This window comes from Carassius gibelio, chromosome A21, assembly GCF_023724105.1.
Source record: "Carassius gibelio isolate Cgi1373 ecotype wild population from Czech Republic chromosome A21, carGib1.2-hapl.c, whole genome shotgun sequence".
NCBI classification, from domain to species: Eukaryota; Metazoa; Chordata; class Actinopteri; order Cypriniformes; family Cyprinidae; genus Carassius; species Carassius gibelio.
The window spans coordinates 11,599,327-11,623,219 of NC_068391.1; the positions used below are offsets into that span (position 1 = coordinate 11,599,327).

The 23,893-nt window shown below is 38.9% G+C and overlaps 2 protein-coding genes and 1 long non-coding RNA gene across 52 annotated transcripts in view; all 3 read left to right on the forward strand.

Moving 5' to 3' along the window:
• The window catches only part of LOC127941917 (uncharacterized), a 53,084-nt gene extending 30,756 nt beyond the window's left edge, over window positions 1-22,328 (forward strand). For 16 of the 50 annotated variants that reach the window (XM_052537379.1, XM_052537381.1, XM_052537385.1 and 13 more), the window contains 7 exons: window positions 18,412-18,457; window positions 19,496-19,590; window positions 19,956-20,001; window positions 20,086-20,180; window positions 21,216-21,261; window positions 21,346-21,440; window positions 21,942-22,328. In XM_052537379.1, the coding sequence (XP_052393339.1) occupies window positions 18,412-18,457; window positions 19,496-19,590; window positions 19,956-20,001; window positions 20,086-20,180; window positions 21,216-21,261; window positions 21,346-21,440; window positions 21,942-22,300 (782 nt within the window). In that variant the 3' untranslated portion in view covers window positions 22,301-22,328. Of the gene's footprint in view, window positions 1-18,411; window positions 18,458-19,495; window positions 19,591-19,955; window positions 20,002-20,085; window positions 20,181-20,256; window positions 20,355-20,429; window positions 20,476-20,564; window positions 20,661-20,736; window positions 20,835-20,909; window positions 20,956-21,044; window positions 21,141-21,215; window positions 21,262-21,345; window positions 21,441-21,515; window positions 21,562-21,633; window positions 21,730-21,941 lie in introns of those variants that run through there. The other 34 variants (XR_008149173.1, XR_008149184.1, XM_052537388.1 and 31 more) reach the window with 34 other exon arrangements.
• LOC127941926 (uncharacterized) lies at window positions 1,024-6,067 on the forward strand. The gene is made up of 3 exons (XR_008149205.1): window positions 1,024-1,958; window positions 3,561-3,677; window positions 5,395-6,067. It is a non-coding gene; the product is annotated as an uncharacterized LOC127941926 (long non-coding RNA).
• Window positions 8,968-17,157, forward strand: LOC127941916 (uncharacterized). The gene is made up of 2 exons (XM_052537378.1): window positions 8,968-10,196; window positions 10,595-17,157. Exon 2 carries the CDS (start codon window positions 10,671-10,673, stop codon window positions 17,070-17,072), a length of 6,402 nt encoding a protein of 2,133 aa, XP_052393338.1. The 5' UTR covers window positions 8,968-10,196; window positions 10,595-10,670; the 3' UTR covers window positions 17,073-17,157.
• Window positions 22,329-23,893: the final 1,565 nt, after the last annotated feature.

A 23,893-nucleotide genomic window follows, 5' to 3' on the forward strand; every position in this document is an offset into this window, starting at 1 on the left:
GCTTCTCGAAAAATTTCGATTCAACAGTGTTAACTTCAGAGCATCATAACTCTTTTTTTGACCAGTAGGTCGAAAAATTCTATTCAGTCATTTCCGTGCGGCTCGGTCCAAAGATCGTCTGAGGAAATTTTGAGAAGAATTGGGCCAAATTTGAAGGAGGAGTAGCGAAAAAAGGGAATACTGTACTTTTCTAAATGGCCATCACTGTAATGGCTGGAATCTTAATATAAACTATTCAATGTGATCAGTATGAAGAGAGGAATCAGGTGTACTAAGTTTTATGTTGATAGAAGAAGGTGTTCAAAAGTTATAAGGAGAAATGTGCATTTATGCTATCTCATGACCCATAGGTGGCGCTGTCCCCGAATTCGGCATGTACCCTCAGATCATGGTGTTTATGCAGTGTATCAAGTTTAATTTCGATTGATCAATGTTTGGCCGAGATACAGCCTCTTAACCAATTTTGGGTGAACCTCGTTATGTTCACAATTGAATAACTTTTGAACAGAAACGAATATCAAAAATCTGTTCAGTCATTTCTGTGCGGCTCGGTCCGAAGATCGTCTGTGGTAAATTTCAGAAAAATCAAACCACTTTTGAAGGAGGAGTAGCGTTTAAACGGAAACACTTAATTAGCTTAATAGCAATTACTGTAATGGGTGGAGACTTAATGTAAGGTATAGAGTGTAATCTCCATGAAGAGAGTAATCATGTGTACTAAGTTTTATCTGTCTAGAACAAAGGGTTCAGGAGTTATTAAAGTTTAAAAACTGAATTTTTGAACTGGTGGTGGCGCTGTAGAGTTGGTCTTAGAGACCCCAAAGTTGGTCAGATCACTATTGGTGACCATCTCTAGAAGTGTGCCAAATTTCATCATTTTCCCATGTTCCCTTCATAGGCTTGCATAGTGATCGATTGTTTTTGCTCGAAAATTCTACCAAAAACAATCGCTAATATAGCTGCAAGCAGCGATACCGGGGCCAAGCCCTGAAGGGCTGTAGCCAGAGCAGCGAGCGGGACGAAGCAAAACGGCCAAAACGGAACTTCCATCGGATCGACATTACCCACCCCGGATTCGATCCCACGACCTCTCGGGTCTGGGACCGGTGCCTTAGCGAAGTGCGCCACATTAGTTGACACACGATTTACATGGCACAGAAGAGAGGTTAAGGTGTGAGAATTAACTCTCAAGAGCCCGAAGTAGCATTTTAGCCAGATTAGCATGATACGCTAAAAATGCTAACGTTGCTCAAAGTTAACCAGATAGCTCAGGAGACCCATTAGAGTCAATAGAAACGTGTTAGCATTTCGGCTAATTAGCATGCTAAGCTAACTAGCATAAATCAACGAGCACAGGCACGGTCAAGTTCAGAGCTGTACATATCGGGAACGGGAGTGAATATCAAAAATCTGTTCAGTCATTTCTGTCAGGCCCGGTCTGAAGTTCATCTGATCAAATTTTGGACAAAATTGAACAAGATTTCAGGGAGGAGTAGCGAAAAAACTGTATTTCATTCCATTCAATATGGCGGACAGACGCCATATTGGAAAATAAAAATTGAGACATCATCAGATTTGACATAACCCACGGAATGAAATGACATAAAAATAACAAAAATTGATCAACATTTACAGTAGTTATAAGGGGTTTTGCGAGAATCGTTATATCTCTTGAACACTAGGTGGCGCTGTCTTCTAACTTCCGGGGTACCTCCGGCACATGTTGTTGATGATGCATATCGATTTTTGTGAAGATATGTACAGTAGATCAAAAGATATAGCAATTTTTGACAAATTTCAAAATGGCGGACGGGTGGTCCTGGTGGTCTTGACAAAATTGACATCCACAGATTCGGATTGATGTAAAGAATCCATAGATATCAAGATCATAATTTTCTGATGAATTGTTCAGAAGTTATAAGCAAAAAAGTGCATTTTTGGTATCTCAACACCCATAGGTGGCGCTATTCCCAAATTTGGCATGGACCCCCAGATCATGGTCTAGATGAAGTGTACCAAGTTTGGTATCGATTGATCAAAGTTTGGCCGAGATACAGCATCTCAACTGATTTTAGGTCAGCCTCAGTAAGTTCACAGCATCATAACTTTTTTTTTCACTAGTGTTCAAAAAATTCTGTTCAGTCATTTCTGTGCGGCTCAGTCCAAAGAACATCTGAGCCAAATTTCAGAAGAATTGGACCAATTTTGAAGGAGGAGTAGTGTTTAGACTGAATACTGTACTTTTCAAAATGGCCGCTACTGTAATGGGCGGAGTCTTAATGTAAGATATGGAATGGAATCTCCATGAAGAGACAAAATAGATGTACTAAGTTTGATTTTCATAGAATAAGTGGTTCAAGAGTTATAAACATTTGAATGTTGAATTTTTGGACTGCTGGTGGCGCTATAGAGTTTGGGCTAGAGACCCCAAAGCTGGTCAGATCACTAATAATGACCAGTTCTACAAGTGTGCCAAATTTCATCATTTTCCCATGTTCCCTTCATAGGGCTGCCATAGACTCCCATTGGCCAAGAAGAAGAAGAATAATAATAAATATAGCTGCAAGCAGCGATACCGGGGCCAAGCCCTGAAGGGCTGTAGCCAGAGCAACGAGCGGGACGAAGCAAAACGGCCAAAACGGAACTTCCATCGGACCGACGTTACCCACCCTGGATTCGATCCCATGACCTCTCGGGTTTGGGACGAGTGCCTTAGCTAAGTGCGCCACATTAGTTGACACATTGTTTGCATGGCACAGAAGAGAGGTTAAGGTGTGAGAATTAACTCTCAAAAGCCCGAAGCAGCATTTTAGCCAGATTAGCATGCTACGCTAAAAAATGCTAACGTTGCTCAAAGTTAACCAGATAGCTCAGGAGACCCATTAGAGTCAATAGAAACGTGTTAGCATTTTAGCTAATTAGCATGCTAAGCTAACTAGCATAAATCAACAAGCACAGGCACGGTCAACTTCGGAGCTGTACCTGTCGGGAACGGGAGTGAATATCAAAAATCTGTTCAGTCATTTCTGTCAGGCCCGGTCTGAAGTTCATCTGATAAAATTTTGAACAAAATTGAACAAGATTTCAGGGAGGAGTAGCGAAAAAACTGTATTTAAATCCATTCAATATGGCGGACAGACGCCATATTGGAAAATGGCAAATGAGACATCATCTGATTTGGCATAACCCACGGAATCAAATTACATAAAAATATCAAAAATCGATCAACATTTACAGTAGTTATAAGGGGTTTTGCAAGAATCGTTATATCTCTTGAACACTAGGTGGCGCTGTCTTCTAACTTCCGGGGTACCTCAGGCACATGGTGTTGATGATGCCTATCGATTTTTGTGAAGATATGTACAATAGATCAAAAGATATAGCAATTTATGACAAAATTCAAAATGGCGGACGGGTGGTCCTGGTGGTCTCGACAAAATTGACATCCACAGATCCGGAATGATCTAAAGAATCCATAGACATCAAGAAAATAATTTTCTGATGAATTGTTCAGAAGTTATAAGCAAAAAAGTGCATTTTTGGTATCTCGACACCCATAGGTGGCGCTGTTCCCAAATTTGGCGTGGACCCCCAGATCATGGTGTAGATGAAGTGTACCAAGTTTGGTATCGATTGATCAAAGTTTGGCCGAGATACAGCATCTCAACCGATTTTAGGTCAGCCTCATCAAGTTCACAATTGAATAACTTTTGAACAAATACGAAAATCAAAAATCTGTTCAATCATTTCTGTGCGGCTCAGTCCAAAGAACATCTGAGCCAAATTTCAGAAGAATTGGACCAATTTTGAAGGAGGAGTAGTGTTTAGACTGAATACTGTACTTTTCAAAATGGCCGCTACTGTAATGGGCGGAGTCTTAATGTAAGGTGTGGAATGGAATCTCCATGAAGAGACAAAATAGATGTACTAAGTTTTATTTTCATACAATTAGTGGTTCAAGAGTTATTAACGTTTGAATGTTGAATTTTTGAACTGGTGGTGGCGCTATAGAGTTGGTCATAGAGACCCCAAAGTTGGTCAGATCACTAATAATGGTCATCTCTACAAGTGTGCCAAATTTTATCATTTTCCCATGTTCCCTTCATAGGGCTGCCATAGACTCCCATTGGAGAGGAAGAAGAAGAAGAATAATAATAATAATAATAATAAAAAAACGTACAGATACAATAGGGGCTACAGCCCTCTGGGCTTGGCCCCTAATAAAACATACAGATACAATAGGGGCTACAGCCCTTTGGGCTTGGCCCCTAAATATAGCTGCAAGCAGCGATACCGGGGCCAAGCCCTGAAGGGCTGTAGCCAGAGCAGCGAGCGGGACGAAGCAAAACGGCCAAAACGGAACTTCCATCGGATCGACATTACCCACCCCGGATTCGATCCCACGACCTCTCGGGTCTGGGACCGGTGCCTTAGCGAAGTGCGCCACATTAGTTGACACACGATTTACATGGCACAGAAGAGAGGTTAAGGTGTGAGAATTAACTCTCAAGAGCCCGAAGTAGCATTTTAGCCAGATTAGCATGATACGCTAAAAATGCTAACGTTGCTCAAAGTTAACCAGATAGCTCAGGAGACCCATTAGAGTCAATAGAAACGTGTTAGCATTTCGGCTAATTAGCATGCTAAGCTAACTAGCATAAATCAACGAGCACAGGCACGGTCAAGTTCAGAGCTGTACATATCGGGAACGGGAGTGAATATCAAAAATCTGTTCAGTCATTTCTGTCAGGCCCGGTCTGAAGTTCATCTGATCAAATTTTGGACAAAATTGAACAAGATTTCAGGGAGGAGTAGCGAAAAAACTGTATTTCATTCCATTCAATATGGCGGACAGACGCCATATTGGAAAATAAAAATTGAGACATCATCAGATTTGACATAACCCACGGAATGAAATGACATAAAAATAACAAAAATTGATCAACATTTACAGTAGTTATAAGGGGTTTTGCGAGAATCGTTATATCTCTTGAACACTAGGTGGCGCTGTCTTCTAACTTCCGGGGTACCTCCGGCACATGTTGTTGATGATGCATATCGATTTTTGTGAAGATATGTACAGTAGATCAAAAGATATAGCAATTTTTGACAAATTTCAAAATGGCGGACGGGTGGTCCTGGTGGTCTTGACAAAATTGACATCCACAGATTCGGATTGATGTAAAGAATCCATAGATATCAAGATCATAATTTTCTGATGAATTGTTCAGAAGTTATAAGCAAAAAAGTGCATTTTTGGTATCTCAACACCCATAGGTGGCGCTATTCCCAAATTTGGCATGGACCCCCAGATCATGGTCTAGATGAAGTGTACCAAGTTTGGTATCGATTGATCAAAGTTTGGCCGAGATACAGCATCTCAACTGATTTTAGGTCAGCCTCAGTAAGTTCACAGCATCATAACTTTTTTTTTCACTAGTGTTCAAAAAATTCTGTTCAGTCATTTCTGTGCGGCTCAGTCCAAAGAACATCTGAGCCAAATTTCAGAAGAATTGGACCAATTTTGAAGGAGGAGTAGTGTTTAGACTGAATACTGTACTTTTCAAAATGGCCGCTACTGTAATGGGCGGAGTCTTAATGTAAGATATGGAATGGAATCTCCATGAAGAGACAAAATAGATGTACTAAGTTTTATTTTCATAGAATAAGTGGTTCAAGAGTTATTAACGTTTGAATGTTGAATTTTTGGACTGGTGGTGGCGCTATAGAGTTTGGCCTAGAGACCCAAAAGTTGGTCAGATCACTAATAATGACCAGTTCTACAAGTGTGCCAAATTTCATCATTTTCCCATGTTCCCTTCATAGGGCTGCCATAGACTCCCATTGGACGAGAAGAAGAAGAAGAATAATAATAATAATAATAATAATAAAACATACAGATACAATAGGGGCTACAGCCCTCTGGGCTTGGCCCCTAATAAAGAAAACGTACAGATACAATAGGGGCTACAGCCCTTTGGGCTTGGCCCCTAAATATAGCTGCAAGCAGCGATACCGGGGCCAAGCCCTGAAGGGCTGTAGCCAGAGCAACGAGCGGGACGAAGCAAAACGGCCAAAACAGAACTCCCATCGGTCCGACGTTACCCACCCCGGATTCGATCCCACAACCTCTCGGGTTCGGGACGAGTGCCTTAGCTAAGTGCGCCACATTAGTTGACACACTGTTTGCATGGCACAGAAGAGATGTTAAGGTGTGAGAATGTTCACAAAAGCATCAGACCACGTGCTAACCAATTAATCAAGCTGCACCTGGTCTTAAATTGACAGTATATCAGGGAGAGAGCATGTGCTGCTCAGTTTATCTGTTTTTCTACAGAAGGTACGTTTGTTTTAAAAGTGTCTGTGTGTTAATTATTTCTTCTTAGTTTGGATTGTGGATTTTTTGCTGAAGTGTTTAATATGTTCATTTTGTTTGTTTTTTGTAATGACCAAGTGTTCAAATTGCCAACTCATTTTAAGTGTTTTCTCTTTACTTGAATTAGTTTTCTTATTATGGTAGTCTATTGTTTGATCTGTAATACAATTCTGGATTTTATTGGAAGGTAGGATTTTGTGTGTTTTTGGAAAAGCAACGCACAAGAGTTTAGTAATTCTGATTCAGATTGTTTGCAAATTATTTAAACAAAGTAATTTAGTCTTCATAGTCTACACTATATTTTCTTGAAAATGGTCTCATTAATTGATAGTTTAATAAAGAGTTTATTTAACTGTGAAAATTATTTTTTTTTTTTGTGTGAAATGTGTAATTTGAATATATGCTAAACAATACTTTCTTCTTTTTATGTGTGCTGGTGTATTAACAAGAGTGAGTTGAGGTAACATTTATAATTCTTGTATATGTAAAAATAATTTGATTGTACTTTTTAAATGTATGTTAAGTTCTTAAAACTTATCACTCTTCTTTCTTGCATGTTCTGGTACACTGGTAAAAGACAGTTGAGGTATGTCAAACTTTTCAAACTTTATTAAAATGCACTTAGAATATACTGCTGAAGTAAATGTATAACAAAGCATGCCTGACAAGTATACCTTTTGTGTGTGTGTGTGTGTGTGGTGCACTGGTTAAAGACTGCGAGCTGAGGTAAGGCATCTTTTTGTAACCATTTAAAAATAATTTAGATCATAGTGCTGAAGTAGGTGTTTAATTGTATAACAAAGCATGGCTGACAAGTATACCTTTTTTTTTCTTTAATGTGTGGTGGTGCACTGGTTAAAGACTGAGTTGTGTGAGTTGAGGTAAGGCAATGTTTTGTAACCATTTAAAAAAGAATTTGGAATGTACTGTGAAGTAAATGTATAACAAAGCATGGCTGACAAGTAAACCTTTTTTCTTTTATGCATGGTCATGCACTGGTTAAAGACTACAAGCTGAGGTAAGGCAACTTTTGTAACCATTAAAAACAATTTAGAACAGTGCTGAAGTAAGTGTTTAATTGTATAACAAAGCATGGCTGGCAAGTATACCTTTTTTTCATTTGGGGTGGCACATTGGTTAAAGACTGAGTTGAGGTAAGTCAAACTTTTTGAACATTTAGAATATACTGCTTAAGTACATTTAAATGTATAACAAAGCATAGCTAAAAAGTGTACCTTTTTCTTTTATGTGTGGTGGTGCACTAGTAATAGACTGTGAGTTGAGACAAGTTAAATGCTTGCTTTTTTCATGGCAAAATTAAGACCATATCCATGTGTGCTGGGCAGTCTTAAGATATTCATCAGCACTTGTGTCTTGTCAAGGGCTTATGTGAATAATGTAGCTGGTCATTATCAAATCTTGCATTGATATTTTAATTAAGAAACTTTTATTCGGTTTTCATTCCTGTTGATATTAATATATTTTCTTGAAAAATTGTCTCCTTAATTGATAGTTTATTTAGCTGTGGAACGTTTTTTTTTTTTTTTTTTTTGTGAAAGTGAAATGTGTAAATTGAATATATGCTAAACAATACTACTTTGTATGTGTGCTGGTGAATGGATAAGAGTGTGAGTTGAGGTAACATTTATAATTTTAATGTAATTTTTAAATGTATGAAGTGAAGTTCTTAAAATGCATAACTTATCACCCTCTTCTTTTTTGCATGTGCTGGTACACTGGGAAAAGACCGAGTTGAGGTAAGTCAAACTTTTCGAACTTTATTAAAATGCATTTAGAACATCCTGCCAAAGTGTTTAAATGTACAACAAAGCCTGGCTGACAAGTATACCTTTTTTCTTTTATGCATGGTGGTTCACTGGCTAAAGACCGAGGTGACTGCGGCAGAGAGGCGGCGACTGCGGCAGAGAGGCGGCAGCTATCGTCAAGAGTCGGCGGCAGAGAGTCGGCGGCAGAGAGTCGGCGGCAGAGAGTCGGCGGCAGAGAGTCGGCGGCAGAGAGTCGGCGGCAGAGAGTCGGCGGCAGAGAGTCGGCGGCAGAGAGTCGGCGGCAGAGAGTCGGCGGCAGAGAGTCGGCGGCAGAGAGTCGGCGGCAGAGAGTCGGCGGCAGAGAGTCGGCGGCAGAGAGTCGGCGGCAGAGAGTCGGCGGCAGAGAGTCGGCGGCAGAGAGTCGGCGGCAGAGAGTCGGCGGCAGAATCGTCCAGAGAGTCGGCGGCAGAGGCAGAGAGGCGTTTGGCTATCGTCCAGAGAGTCGGCGGCAGAGAGTCGGCGGCAGAGGCAGATCGGCGGCAGAGAGTCGGCGGCAGAGGCAGAGAGTCGGCATGCCGCGACCGAAGAAGAGGGCGACGATAGCCAAACGTCTTTATGCTCAGAGATGTGCAAATACAGAGGTTACGCTGAATCCTCTTAAAAAAAATGATGCATTGTTGTCACCAAAAGCTGGCAGCATTGAAAACCCTTGCAAACTCGCATCAGTAAATGCATCAGTAAACCTTGCAAACTTGCATCTGTCACCTAAGCAAACCCTTGAAAACCCTTGCAAACCTTTGAAAACCCTTGAAAACCCTTGCAAACCCTTGAAAACCCTTGAAAACCCTTGCAAACCCTTGAAAACCCTTGAAAACCCTTGCAAACCCTTGAAAACCCTTGAAAACCCTTGCAAACCCTTGAAAACCCTTGAAAACCCTTGCAAACCCTTGAAAACCCTTGAAAACTCAGAAAAAAAAGAAAAAGTGCTTACAAATATACATGAAATTTCTGTGAATACTTTACCTGCATATTGTGATTTTCCACAGCAATCAGTGCAGAAAGGTTCTCTTGGTCAAGCAGTTGGCAGCAGTTTTCCACGGTCTTCCGGTAAAGCCCTTTACAGTGAAGTTGTAAAACGCCCTTCCAAGGTATGTGAATCAGTCAAGACTGAGGTAAGGACATGTGATTTTCAAGTAGACTCAGGCAAGCTCGGTCGACCCCAGATGAGGTACCCAATGAAAAGCAAATCAAAACCCATGCAATCTGAACAAAACATTCCTGCAATTTGCCATGAAAGTGCTTTGGGTGTTTGTTCTGATTTTCCCCAGAAATCCATGCTAAGAGGATCTTTTGATCAAGCTGATGCCCGCTTTGGAGATTCACGCAACAGGCAGTGTGGAGCAATCAGTCTGACGGCGGTGTTGAAAAGCAAGCTGAAGAATGTGCTGACGTGGTCAACACCAGATCTGGACGGTGTCTTGGTTGCAGGAACACGCCTCTATGAGTATCTGAGAAAACGGGGTAACATAAAAGACCGGGAAGCGAAGGGTAGGAATTATATTGCAGTCCATGAATTACCAAGGCGACATGTGTTGGGTAATACTACATTTTCCATCGAGTACACTCCATCTCTGACTGGTTTTGTTAATGTCAATGAGTACCACGAGTATGACCAAGCCATAAGCAGTGTAGCCATGCCACTTGATGTAGCCCTTCAGCAAACTCTACTTAGTGCTGATGCTTTCTTGTTAACCATTTGTGCCAACACATCTGCAGTTATTAAGCAGGGGTCATGGTATGCAGTCGTTGACTCTCATGCCATCAGGACAGACACAAGTTGTGTAGTTTATCACAGTACCATAGAGTCTCTGTACAACTATATCAATGACATGGCACAGTTGTTTGGGGAACCTGAGCCACCATTTGAGATAACTGGAGTTTTGGTTCATGCAGATGCAGAAGTGTCTGATCCGCTGCAAGAAGCAGGCAGCAGCAGTTTACCATGCTCTTCTGGTAAAGCCCTCTACAGTGACGTCTTAAAACGCACACCAAAGGTACGTGAATCTGTGAAGACTGAGCCAAAGACCCCTGATTATCCGGTACCTGTGGATGAAGCTGCAGATGTGAGAAACCCTAACCTTCCAACACAGACAGCCTCTAATGTGTTGCCAAGTAAAGGTAAAAGATTGAGGAAAGAAAAGCACATTGAGCTGTCAGGTAAACAAGGTACAAAATCACACGCTGAAACCGTTGTAACTGATGACCTGATGATCACTGATGTTTCTGTTCCAGATGTCTTTTTTTCTCCTTTAACATATAATGATAAGCAAGCTTTATGTGAGCTCATACAAATGTCCAATGATAACAGTGACCATAATGTGATAAACTTTGGTCCCATTTCAGGTCCGTGTCAGACAAAGACCATTAAACCAGATGGTAACTGCTTTTTCAGATCATTGGCACATGTGATATGTGGAAGTGAGGAGAAACACTTGAAGGTTCGCCGTGCAGTTGTGAAACATCTGAAGATGAATACTCCGCTGTTTGAGAGGTACGTGAGAAGTGAGTATTCTTCAGCAGAGGATTATCTGACACGATCTAGAATGTTTTATTCTGGCTCATGGGTAACCGAAATTGACATATTTGTTGCGGCCGATCTTTTCAAAACCACCATAATGACTTTTAATGACAGCCGATGGAATGCACACAAACCTACCGGAGAGGTATCCACTCAGAATGCAATTTATCTGAAACACTGTAACCGTAATCATTATGAAGTTGTGACATGTGTTAAGCACAGGGATCGAGAGCGTGTTTGTGCAGGAGCATGTGGAAATGTGGTGTCAAATGAGGTCAGCAAACCATGTCTGCGCAAAAGAAAGGTAAGCGATGCTGCAGAATGTTGTCCAAACAAAAGACATCGGGAGAGATATCGCAACGACAGTGAGTACAGACAAAAAAAGCTGAAGCACGAGAGGTCAAAATATGGTAACGACCCCGATTACAGACAGAACAAAATTGAGTATGACAAAACTAAATATAGTAGAGATAAATATTACAGGGATAAAAAAAAAGAAATGCTTCGTGATAAATATCTAAAAAATTTTGATAATCATTTATCAAAGTGTGAACGTTCTAAGGCCAAGTACTCAAGCAATATTAATTTCCAAAAACGTGTTTGCCAGTATTCTCGATTGAAATATAAATATAATGTCTCTTTTCAGGCAAATGTATGCGAATATTCAAAGAAAAAATATCTGCAAAACCTGGCCTTCAAAGCAAGAGTGTGTGAGTATTCAAAGAAAAAATATCTGCAAAACCTTGCCTTCAAAGCAAGAGTGTGTGAGTATTCAAAGAAGAAATATCTGCAAAACCTTGCCTTCAAAGCAAGAGTGTGTGAGTATTCAAAGAAGAAATATCTGCAAAACCTGGCCTTCAAAGCAAGAGTGTGTGAGTATTCAAAGAAGAAATATCTGCAAAACCTGGCCTTCAAAGCACGAGTGTGTGAGTATTCAAAGAAAAAATATCTGCGAAACCTGGCCTTCAAAGCACGAGTGTGTGAGTATTCTAAGAATAGAAACATTCAGAATACAGCCTTTAAAATTAAAATGGTTAAGTATTCTATGATGAAATACCATAAAGATGGGAAGTTTCGTATGAGTAAAATTCAAAAAGGTTGTGAAGCATATGTAAGAAAGAAAGAACAACAAGACATTGATGTTGCGATTGATCATTTTAGACAACAAATTAGTAGTGGTCCAGAGTTTGTGTGCTGTGTGTGTCACCGTTTACTTTTCAGAAAGCAGGTTGTTGAATGTAGAAGACAATGCTATGAAGACAAAGGTGTAAAAATCGCTGCTTTGGGAAGAAGATGCATCACAACCAGGTATGTTCATGTCTGTGATCAAAAGTGTGAAGGATCTTCTGCTCATTCCTCAGGATGCAAATTATGGATTTGTCTAACATGTCATCGAAAAATCCTTTGTGGACAACTGCCCGAAGAGAGCGTTGCAAACAACATGCATTTGGTGGATGTTCCAAATCAACTGAAATGCCTCAACTCTTTGGAACAACATCTCATTGCACGTAACATTCCTTTTATGAAATTACTGTGCCTTCCTCGTGGTAAACAACATGGATGCCATGGCCCTGTAGTGTGCGTCCCAGTTAATGCCACAGAGGTGTCCAATATCCTTCCACGAAATGAATGTGATGACAAGATGATAAGGATCAAACTGAAACGCAAGTTGACCTACAAAGGGCATTATGAGTACAAGTATGTACACACTGATCGTGTTAGAAATGCTCTGAAATATTTAATCCGGTTCAATAAGTGGTTCAGTGATGTGGAGATTAATCGGCAGTGGATCAACTCTTTGAACGAACCTGAAGAAAATGTTGTAGATGAAATGGAGCAACAAGACGTAGTTGAAAAGATTGACGAAAATGACCTTGATGAACAGCAAGAGGAAGACCTTACCTACATCAAAGAGCAAAGTGGTCTTTTGTCAGATACATCATTGCAACCTGTGGACATCGGTTCAGAAGTAATTGATCAGCATTTCCAGGATGTATTAAATCTGGCACCTGCTGAAGGTAACAGTCCTGTTAGTTTGTTATCCGATAGGTCTAACGAAGCAAAATGTTTCCCTGTTCTGTATCCAACCGGTGGTCCGACATTTCATGATAAGAGGGAGGTAAAAATAACATTGTCGAGATACTTGAATGCAAGAATCCTCAATGCAGATGGACGTTTTGCACGAAGCACAGACTTCATTTTCTATGCACAGTATCTGTCGGAGATTGATCAAGTTGTATCCAATGTTTCAATTGCTTTGCGCAAAGGATCTGAGAGGAGTTTGTTGACTGAAGTGACATCAGATGTGCTAACAAACCCAGACTCGTTATCTAAAATCTTGAATTTTGATGAAGGATACAAGTTTTTGAGACCAATCCGTGGAACACCTCCATATTGGCAGTCTACTCAAAAGGACCTTTTTGCACTTGTAAGACAGCTAGGTATTCCAACTTTCTTTGCATCCTTTAGTTCTGCGGATCTCAGATGGCCAGAAATTATTAGTACCATAATCAAACAAGAACGGAAAAATCTGAAAGCAGATGAACTTGACTGGTCTGAAAAATGTGGTTTGATTAGACGAAACCCAGTGACTGCTGCAAGAATGTTTGATCATAGATGGCATTGTTTTCTGAGAGATGTAATCATGTCTTCAGCTCAACCGATTGGGAAGATAGTAGATTACTTTTATCGTGTAGAGTTTCAACAGCGTGGATCTCCTCATGTTCACTGTCTGTTTTGGGTTGAAAATGCCCCAACGTTAAATGAAGACAATGAAGAAAACGATGGTTTGGTTGCTAGTTTCATTGATCGGTACATCACTTGTGAGACCCCAAGCGAGGATGAAACTGAACTGTTTGAGATTGTCAATGGTGTTCAGAAGCACAGTGTCAGACATTCAAAGACATGTCGTAAGAAAAAGACAGTTTGCAGATTTAATTTTCCAAGACCCCCATCAAGCCGTACCTTTATTACAAGAGGTGGTAGTCGAGACGATTTGAAAAGTGGTGATGGAAAAGATACTGCACGTACAGTTTTAGAAAAAGTGAAAAAGGCTTTAACAGCTTCTGATATGGATTATGACTCAACTGATGCATTTTTTGAATCCATTGGTATTAACCAAGCTCTCTTTGAGAAAGTTTATGCACAGTGTTCCAAAAAGAAATCCGTTGTCCTGAAAAGAAGTCCGAAAGACGTCTGGGTGAACCAGTATAATCAACATTTACTGCGTGCCTGGCAAGGCAACATGGATATCCAGTACGTCACTGATGCTTACTCTGTAGTGGTTTACATTATCAGTTACATCACAAAAGCAGAACAAGAAATGGGATTGTTGCTGCAACGTGCGCAAAACGAAGCCATGAATGGAAACCTTGAAGCGAGATCATCACTGAAGATGCTTGGTAGTGTATATCTTCACAACAGAGAAGTTTCTGCTCAAGAGGCTGTGTATCGTCTGACTGGTATGCACTTGAAGGAATGTTCTCGTAAGGTCCAGTTTATTCCGATTGGATTGAATCCTGTAAAGATGAGTTTGCCTCTTCGTGTCATCAAAAACAAAGTTGATCAGTCTGGTGAAGAAGCTAGCTTTTGGATGACTAGTCTGGTTGACCGATACAAGAATAGGCCAAACACGGAAGAGTTTGAGATCCAATGTCTTGCAAGTTTTTGCTCTGAAAACAGGATCTTGTCGAAATCGGAGGTTTCCTCACAAAAAAAGTCTTCTGAAGACAAGGTGATCAAGCTTAACAACGACTGTGGTTATATGATGAAGAGAACTCGAACTGACCCTGCTGTTGTTCGATATCCGAGATTTTCTCCCAAAAAAGATCCAGAAAAGTACTTTCATTCATTGTTGCAACTTTTCTTGCCACATTATGAAGATTGTCAGCTCAAGCCTGAGCGTTTTAGCACTTATGAGGAATTCTACAACAGTGGTGCTGTGAAATGTGGGAGAAATGTGACGCAAGTCAAATGTATTGTTGATGCTAATCGAGCACTCTTTGAAAAGGAAAGTGACAAAATTGATCGAGCTCAACAGCTTTTGGAGCAAGGTGTTGATTTGGAAGATGCTTGGGCTGCGTTATGTCCTGAAACTGAAAAGGAACGTCACGAATGCTTAGAACTAAGGAAGAGTAATACAATTCCTGATGAAGATGATTCTGAGTGTTCTATTCCAGATCTTGTAACGAACCCTCGAACTCCATACAGTATTGAAACCAATCAGGCTGGAATGTCTAGAGAAGAAGCATTATGTTTACTGCGATCATTAAATGCACAACAATGTGCAATCTTTTACAAAGTACGGAAATGGTGTTTAGAGAAACTTCTTGGTGAAAACCCTGAACCATTTCACTTGTTTGTCACTGGTGGAGCAGGCACAGGCAAGAGTCATTTAATCAAAGCGATCTACTATGAATCCTCCAGACTTTTATCTGAGCTGTCCGAAAACCCTGATGATAGAAGTGTGATTTTAACTGCGTCAACCGGAGTGGCCAGTTTTCAAATTGGTGCTTCTACAATCCATAATACCTTTTCCATAGGTGCCAATGTCAAACTGCCATATCAGCCCCTAAGTGATGACAAAATCAATTCACTGCGTGCAAAACTTGGAGGTTTGCAGATTCTGATCATTGATGAGGTGTCTATGGTTGACCATCACCTTTTGTCTTATGTTCATGGTAGATTGAGACAAATTAAGCAAACTGGTGACTACTCAATTTTTGGAAGAGTCAGTTTGGTCTGTGTTGGTGATTTTTATCAGCTACCGCCAGTCAAGGGAATTCCCCTGTACGTTGATCCAAAAGGAGTGAATCTTTGGGATACCAACTTTGAAATTGCTGAACTAACACAAGTTGTCAGGCAACAAGATGCATCTTTTGCTGAAATGTTAAATCGTCTGAGAGTTCATAAAAAGAACGAAACTCTAAGCCCAAATGACATCAACATGTTGAAGCAACGTGAAACTGGTGAAGAATGCGATGCTATTCATATATTCCCTACAAATGCTCAGGTTGATGAGTACAATATACAGAAACTTAATGAGCGTTGCCCTGAGGCAATCACTATTCACGCTAGAGACTTTGCTAGAAATCCAGAAACTGGAAGAATGGAAAGGAAAGTTGGATTTCATGCAAAAGTTTTCAACTCTTGTTTGGACAAATGTGTTTCCTTGGGTGTTGGTGCCAGAGTAATGCTTAGGAAAAATGTTGATGTTTCTGATGGACTTGTCAATGGAGCCTGTGGCACAGTTGTCCACATAAGCAGAAAACAAAGACGTGATGATGATGAAGATGATGACTTCCCATCAGCTATTCATGTTGAATTTGATGATCCAAATGTTGGTAAAGTTCAGAGATCGAAGCTGCGACAGAAATATTCTCCAAATTCGACTGTTATTGAAGTGGAAGAAGATCAAGTCTCAAATGATGGTGGTTTAAGACGTCAGTTTCCACTTAAATTGGCATGGGCATGCACCGTTCATAAAGTGCAAGGACTCACAGTAGATAAAGCGGTTGTCTCACTTGACAAGGTATTTTCTCCGGGACAAGCATACGTTGCACTGAGTCGTGTGAGAACCCTCGATGGACTAACAATTAATAACTTCAAAGACTCTGTCATATATTGTAATGAGAAAATTGACTCCGCTATGAAAAACATGCCCCGACTTACTTTAGAAAATTACAGTTCTGTAAAGACACCTGGCGTGTTTACAATTGCTCTTCATAATGTACAAAGTCTTCGAGCTCATGTTCAAGATCTTCAAGTTCACAGACAGATAATGAATGCAGATTGCATCGGTTTAACTGAAACGTGGCTAAAAGTTGAAGACCAAGTACAGATTCCAGGATTTGTTTTTAAGAGCAATCCAAGAGCTAAATGTTATGACAACAGTACTCCACTTTTCACTGATTTAAAACAACAAAGAGGAGGTGGAGTTGGACTATTCTGTTGTGAAAGCATTCATGTTAATGTCAGGGTTCCGGAACCTTGTAACTTGGAATGTCTATACTTTGCAGTTCCACATCTAAGTTTGAATGCTGCTTTGCTGTACAGACCTAATTCATATCCACTTAATCTGTTTCGACAAAATATGTTGCATGTTATTGATGAGCTGGAGAAACAGTCAGGAAAGAAAGTGATTATGGGAGACTTCAATGAGGACATCTTGACATCATCTACAATTGGTACACTAATGGAACTACATGGATACAGTCAACATGTGCAACACCCTACCACTGAAAAAGGTACACTGATAGACCATGTCTATGTTAAAGATGCAGAAAATGTCTCTGTTGAAATTGTGCAAACGTATTACAGTTACCACCAAGCAGTCCTTATTTCACTGAGGTAAAAATTAATGTGTGTGATTATGTAATGAAATCTGTATAACCTGCATTATTTGTTTCTTGTCTGTGCTCTTACTTGTTCAATGTTCGTCCTGAGCTTCCAACTGGCATACAACTGCAGGGCAAGTGTACAACTGGAGACGGTATGTTCTAAGTCTATCTATATCTAAATGAATAACTCTTATAATGATCCATCAGTTGAATATGTACAGCTGTTCCATGTTGTGATTGAAGTATTATCTGAAGGTAATCCATTTTATCAATGCAACACTCTGAAATGAGAATTGTATCACTGTATTGTCTGTTCTGTTTTTGTGTCCATACGATACGAGCGCTATCCTGAGATTCCAACATGGTCAGAGTCCAGTTAATCCAGCCTGTAATTCAAACAAGTGATCATCATTTTCAACCCAACATCTCCCATAATTGCTCTTCTTTCTTGAGCTAGTAAGCTTCACCCAGCCAAGGTAACTGTAGTATTTACTTTGTATTCATCTCAATGCTTTATTATTATTATTATTATTATTATTATTATTATTATTATTATTATTATTATTATTATTATTTTAATTCTGCTTAAATTCTCAGTTTTGAGACATTTATTTTTAACTGACATTTAATCCATAATCTAATTTCAGTCGTTCTAAGCCATCCAAATCATAATGGATGCTTCCAAACATTATAGAAAGCATCCACAAAGACTGCCTGCATCCATCCATTTGTCTCCTAATATCACAATTAAGTCAATAGAACAACACAAAATTGGTAAGTAGACTCAGTTGTGCATGATTACACAAGCAGAATAAAGGCATGGTTAAATTAATCAACTATATGCAAGCACATCTGCAAGTCATCTTTTTAGACGTATGAAATGCACAAGTCAGAATTTCTCCCATACAAGAGATTCTGTACTCCATCCAACACATAATTATGTACCTCAGTAACTTTCTTATGGAAGAAAACAACTGATGAAAATGTAAATGTAGTAGTGTCAGAATAAAACATTGTTCAGGCACTGTTTCACCTAATAGCAATATATTTTCAGGTTTGTGCATCAAGTCTCACTAACTACTGTAAAAGGTAAGTGTGCAGATGTCTACATATTTCACTAAATGTATCAGATGTGCAAACACTTTATCAATCAGTTAATGTTCCATGTCTGTATTTTCAGATTTCTGCAATATGTTAAACTTCAAACTTCCGCCTTATCCATTATGATTCTCCACTCCATGAACTGTGTTTATGAAGAAGCACACAACCAATCAAAAGGTAAATTCATATATCTGCAATACTCGAATTGAACCTTTTCTTAAAGCAGTCTTTCTCCCGTTGATACATTTTCAGGTTTGTGCATCAAAACCCAATATCTCCTGTCCACTACTCCCAAAAGGTGAGTGTACAGATTGCTAAATGGTTTTTGTTGTGCAAACACTTTAATTATCAAGAAGTTAATTTTCCATGAATGCATTTTCAGATTTCTGCAATTTACTACACATCAAACTTCCTTGTCCAATATGACTCTCCACCCAATGAACTGTTTTTATGAAGAGGCATACAACCAATCAAAAGGTAAATTAATATATCTGCAATACTCAAATTGACTCATTTCTTAAAGCAGTCTTTCACCTGTTGATATGTTTTTCAGGTTTGTGCAATACGTTACACTTCAAACTTCCACCTTATCCATTATGATTCTCCACTCCATGAACTGTTTTTATGAAGAGGCACACAACCAATCAAAAGGTAAATTCATAGATCTGCAATAGTCCAATTGATTCATTTCTTAAAGCAGTCTTTCACCTGTTGATATGTTTTTCAGGTTTGTGCAATACGTTACACTTCAAACTTCCATCTTATCCACTATGATTCTCCACCCCATGAACTGTTTTTATGAAGAGGCACACAACCAATCAAAAGGTAAATTAATATATCTGCAATACTGAAATTGACTCATTTCTTAAAGCAGTCTTTCACCTGTTGATACATTTTCAGGTTTGTGCATGAAAACCCAATATCTACAGTCCACTACTCCAAAAAGGTGAGTGTGCAACTAACATAGACAGCTGTACAATGTTTCAGTTGTGTAAACACTATCAATCAGTTAATGTTCCATGACTGTATTTTCAGATTTCTGCAATGTTACACTTCAAACTTCCGCCTTATCCATTAAGATTATCCGCTCCATGAACTGTTTTTATGAAGAGGCACACAACCAATCAAAAGGTAAATGAATATATCTGCAATACTCAAATTGACTCATTTCTTAAAGCAGTCTTTCACCTGTTGATAAATTTTCAGGTTTGTGCATCAAAACTCAATATCTCCTGTCCACTACTCCCAAAAGGTGAGTGTACAGATTGCTAAATGGTTTTTGTTGTGCAAACACTTTAATTATCAAGAAGTTAATTTTCCATGAATGCATTTTCAGATTTCTGCAATTTACTACACATCAAACTTCCTTCTCCAATATGTCTCTCCACCCCATGAACTGTTTTTATGAAGAGGCACACAACCAATCAAAAGGTAAATTAATACATCTGCAATACTGAAATTGACTCATTTCTTAAAGCAGTCTTTCACCTGTTGATAAATTTTCAGGTTAGTGCATGAAAACCCAATATCTACAGTCCACTACTCCAAAAAGGTGAGTGTGCAACTAACATAGACATCTGTACAATGTTTCAGTTGTGTTAATGTTCCATGACTGTATTTTCAGATTTCTGCAATATTACACTTCAAACTTCCGCCTTATCCATTAAGATTCTCCACTCCATGAACTGTTTTTTATGAAGAGGCACACAACCAATCAAAAGGTAAATTAATATATCTGCAATACTCAAATTGACTCATTTCTTAAAGCAGTCTTTCACCTGTTGATAAATTTTCAGGTTTGTGCATCAAAACCCAATATCTCCTGTCCGCTACACCCAAAAGGTGAGTGTACAGATTGCTAAATGGTTTTTGTTGTGCAAACACTTTAATTATCAAGAAGTTAATTTTCCATGAATGCATTTTCAGATTTCTGCAATTTACTACACATCAAACTTCCTTCTCCAATATGACTCTCCACCCCATGAACCGTTTTTATGAAGAGGCACACAACCAATCAAAAGGTAAATTCATATATCTGCAATACTCAAATTGACTCATTTCTTAAAGCAGTCTTTCACCTGTTGATATGTTTTTCAGGTTTGTGCAATACGTTACACTTCAAACTTCCACCTTATCCATTATGATTCTCCACTCCATGAACTGTTTTTATGAAGAGGCACACAACCAATCAAAAGGTAAATTCATAGATCTGCAATAGTCCAATTGATTCATTTCTTAAAGCAGTCTTTCACCTGTTGATACATTTTCAGGTTTGTGCATGAAAACCCAATATCTACGGTCCACTACTCCAAAAAGGTGAGTGTGCAACTAACATAGACAGCTGTACAATGTTTCAGTTGTGTAAACACTATCAATCAGTTAATGTTCCATGACTGTATTTTCAGATTTCTGCAATGTTACACTTCAAACTTCCGCCTTATCCATTATGATTCTCCGCTCCACAAACTGTTTTTATGAAGAGGCACACAACCAATCAAAAGGTAAATTAATATATCTGCAATACTCAAATTGACTCATTTCTTAAAGCAGTCTTTCACCTGTTGATATGTTTTTCAGGTTTGTGCAATACGTTACACTTCAAACTTCCATCTTATCCACTATGATTCTCCACCCCATGAACTGTTTTTATGAAGAGGCACACAACCAATCAAAAGGTAAATTAATATATCTGCAATACTGAAATTGACTCATTTCTTAAAGCAGTCTTTCACCTGTTGATACATTTTCAGGTTTGTGCATGAAAACCCAATATCTACAGTCCACTACTCCAAAAAGGTGAGTGTGCAACTAACATAGACAGCTGTACAATGTTTCAGTTGTGTAAACACTATCAATCAGTTAATGTTCCATGACTGTATTTTCAGATTTCTGCAATGTTACACTTCAAACTTCCGCCTTATCCATTAAGATTATCCGCTCCATGAACTGTTTTTATGAAGAGGCACACAACCAATCAAAAGGTAAATTCATATATCTGCAATACTCAAATTGACTCATTTCTTAAAGCAGTCTTTCACCTGTTGATAAATTTTCAGGTTTGTGCATCAAAACCCAATATCTCCTGTCCACTACTCCCAAAAGGTGAGTGTACAGATTGCTAAATGGTTTTTGTTGTGCAAACACTTTAATTATCAAGAAGTTAATTTTCCATGAATGCATTTTCAGATTTCTGCAATTTACTACACATCAAACTTCCTTCTCCAATATGTCTCTCCACCCCATGAACTGTTTTTATGAAGAGGCACACAACCAATCAAAAGGTAAATTAATACATCTGCAATACTGAAATTGACTCATTTCTTAAAGCAGTCTTTCACCTGTTGATAAATTTTCAGGTTTGTGCATCAAAACCCAATATCTACAGTCCACTACTCCAAAAAGGTGAGTGTGCAACTAACATAGACATCTGTACAATGTTTCAGTTGTGTTAATGTTCCATGACTGTATTTTCAGATTTCTGCAATGTTACACTTCAAACTTCCACCTTATCCATTATGATTCTCCGCTCCACTAACTGTTTTTATGAAGAGGCACACAACCAATCAAAAGGTAAATTAATATATCTGCAATACTCAAATTGACTCATTTCTTTCACAGTCTTTCACCTGTTGATACATTTTCAGGTTTGTGCAATGCGTTACACTTCAAACTTGCACCTTATCCATTATGATTCTCCACTCCATGAACCGTTTTTATGAAGAGGCACACAACCAGAAGTTGATACTAATTTGACTTAACTTTTCTGCTTCCCTTTCTTACAGTGAATACAAAATCATTGTTCAAGTATCTTCAGAAAATGTCCCGGCAAAACTCTAAACCGATGCAGGCAGTCAATAGTCAAAGATATCACAAATGCATAACCACAAAAGTAACACAATTCTATATGAAATGTTGGATGGATGGCTTGTATTATATTTGGCCTATGTACAGCAAACTTAGATGCCAGCCAAAGGAGGATGGCTTGCCCCTGCTGAGCCTGGTTCCTCCCAAGGTTTCTCCCTATACCTCTCTGCTGATGATCCTCTTCACTAATTTAGGGAGTTTTTCCTTGCCACTGTTGCCTTCTGGCTTGCTCACTGGGGTTTTAAGGCACAATATTTTCAATGTAAATTGTTTGTAAAGAACAATAAATACATGATGAATTAGAATATACTTTTGTCCTTGCTTTCATAAACTTTAATGTAGTCTTTCAATGTCCTTTTTTTTTGTTTACTGATCTACATTTAATTTTATGTAGAATTTGTTTAATATATATTATTTGACATCTCCGAGCACAATTCATATCACACGGTGTTACATAGAGAACACATGATAATGGATAAAATGATATAGTAGTCATTTTCTTTGCATTCAGGTTATTTCATTTGTACTATGAAATCTGGAATTGAAAGAAACTGGAATTGGACAAAATAGTTAAAGTGATTATATTTAGTGTACACAACACAAGTATTCATGCTGTAAGGCTTAATTGATGATCCCATTTAAGTGTCTTGAGTGTCTATTTTTTTGATTCTCAATGAAACCAACAAACATAAAATGCTTTCTTATGGTATAAAATGGCAGGAGTTGACCCACTAAGTGCACATTATTTTTGTTCATAACTGTCAATTTAACAAGTATAAAACTTAGTGGAAATGTTGCAAAGATGTCCCCGTATTGTTGATCAGATGTTCTATTATTATGTCACCCCACAGAAGAATTGAAACCCTTTACCTCATCTGTGAGAGCACAATTCTTCTCATACAATGAAACATATGGCACACAGATACTATAATGCTGAAGATATCTTTTTATATAAAAAGGAACACCAATGAAGCATAAACTTGCATGCTAACAAATAATGTTTTTGAAGCATAGTGTAGAGCAAGAAGAGCAAATATGGCAACAGTATAATATACATAAAAAACAAGATCAGAAGTAGAGACGTTCAAAAATGAACAAAAATAAAATCCTCATAAAATCCAACATCTGGAACAAACACAATATTGACCACCCTGGATTTGAAGCCCCAACCTTAGAGGGTTGAAACCAGCAGCTTAGAAGAGTGCACCACTCAGTCAATGCACATCACAGCATACTGTATAAGAGAGGTTAAGGTGTGAGAATGATCTCAAAACTTCAAAATCAAACAGAACATCAGATGAGAAAGACCAAAACACATTCTTGATTCAATGTGAACACACAGAAAATCCAATGGCTTGAACAGAAACAACCTTGACCACCCTGGATTCGAACCCACGACCTCTTGTGTTTGGGACCAGTGCCTTAGCAGAGTGCGCCACATTAGTTGACACACAGTTCACATGGCACAGAAGAGTAGTTAAGGTGTGAGAATTAACTCTAAAAAGCCCGAAGCAGCATTTTAGCCAGATTAGCATGCTACGCTAAAAATGCTAACGTTGCTCAAAGTTAACCAGATAGCTCAAGAGACCCATTAGAGTCAATAGAAACGTGTTAGCATTTTAGCTAATTAGCATGCTAAGCTAATTAGCATAAATCAACAAGCACAGGCACGGTCAACTTCAGAGCTGTACATGTCAGGAACGGGAGCGAATATCAAAAATCTGTTCAGTCATTTCTGTCAGGCCCGGTCTGAAGTTCATCTGATAAAATTATGGACAAAATTGAACAAGATTTCAGGGAGGAGTAGCGAAAAAACTGTATTTCATTCCATTCAATATGGCGGACAGACGCCATGTTGGAAAATGACAAT

Excerpts from the sequence above, each read along its gene's own strand:
- LOC127941916 (XM_052537378.1), top strand. The coding sequence starts at position 10,671 with ATGAATACTCCGCTGTTTGAGAGGTACGTGAGAAGTGAGTATTCTTCA.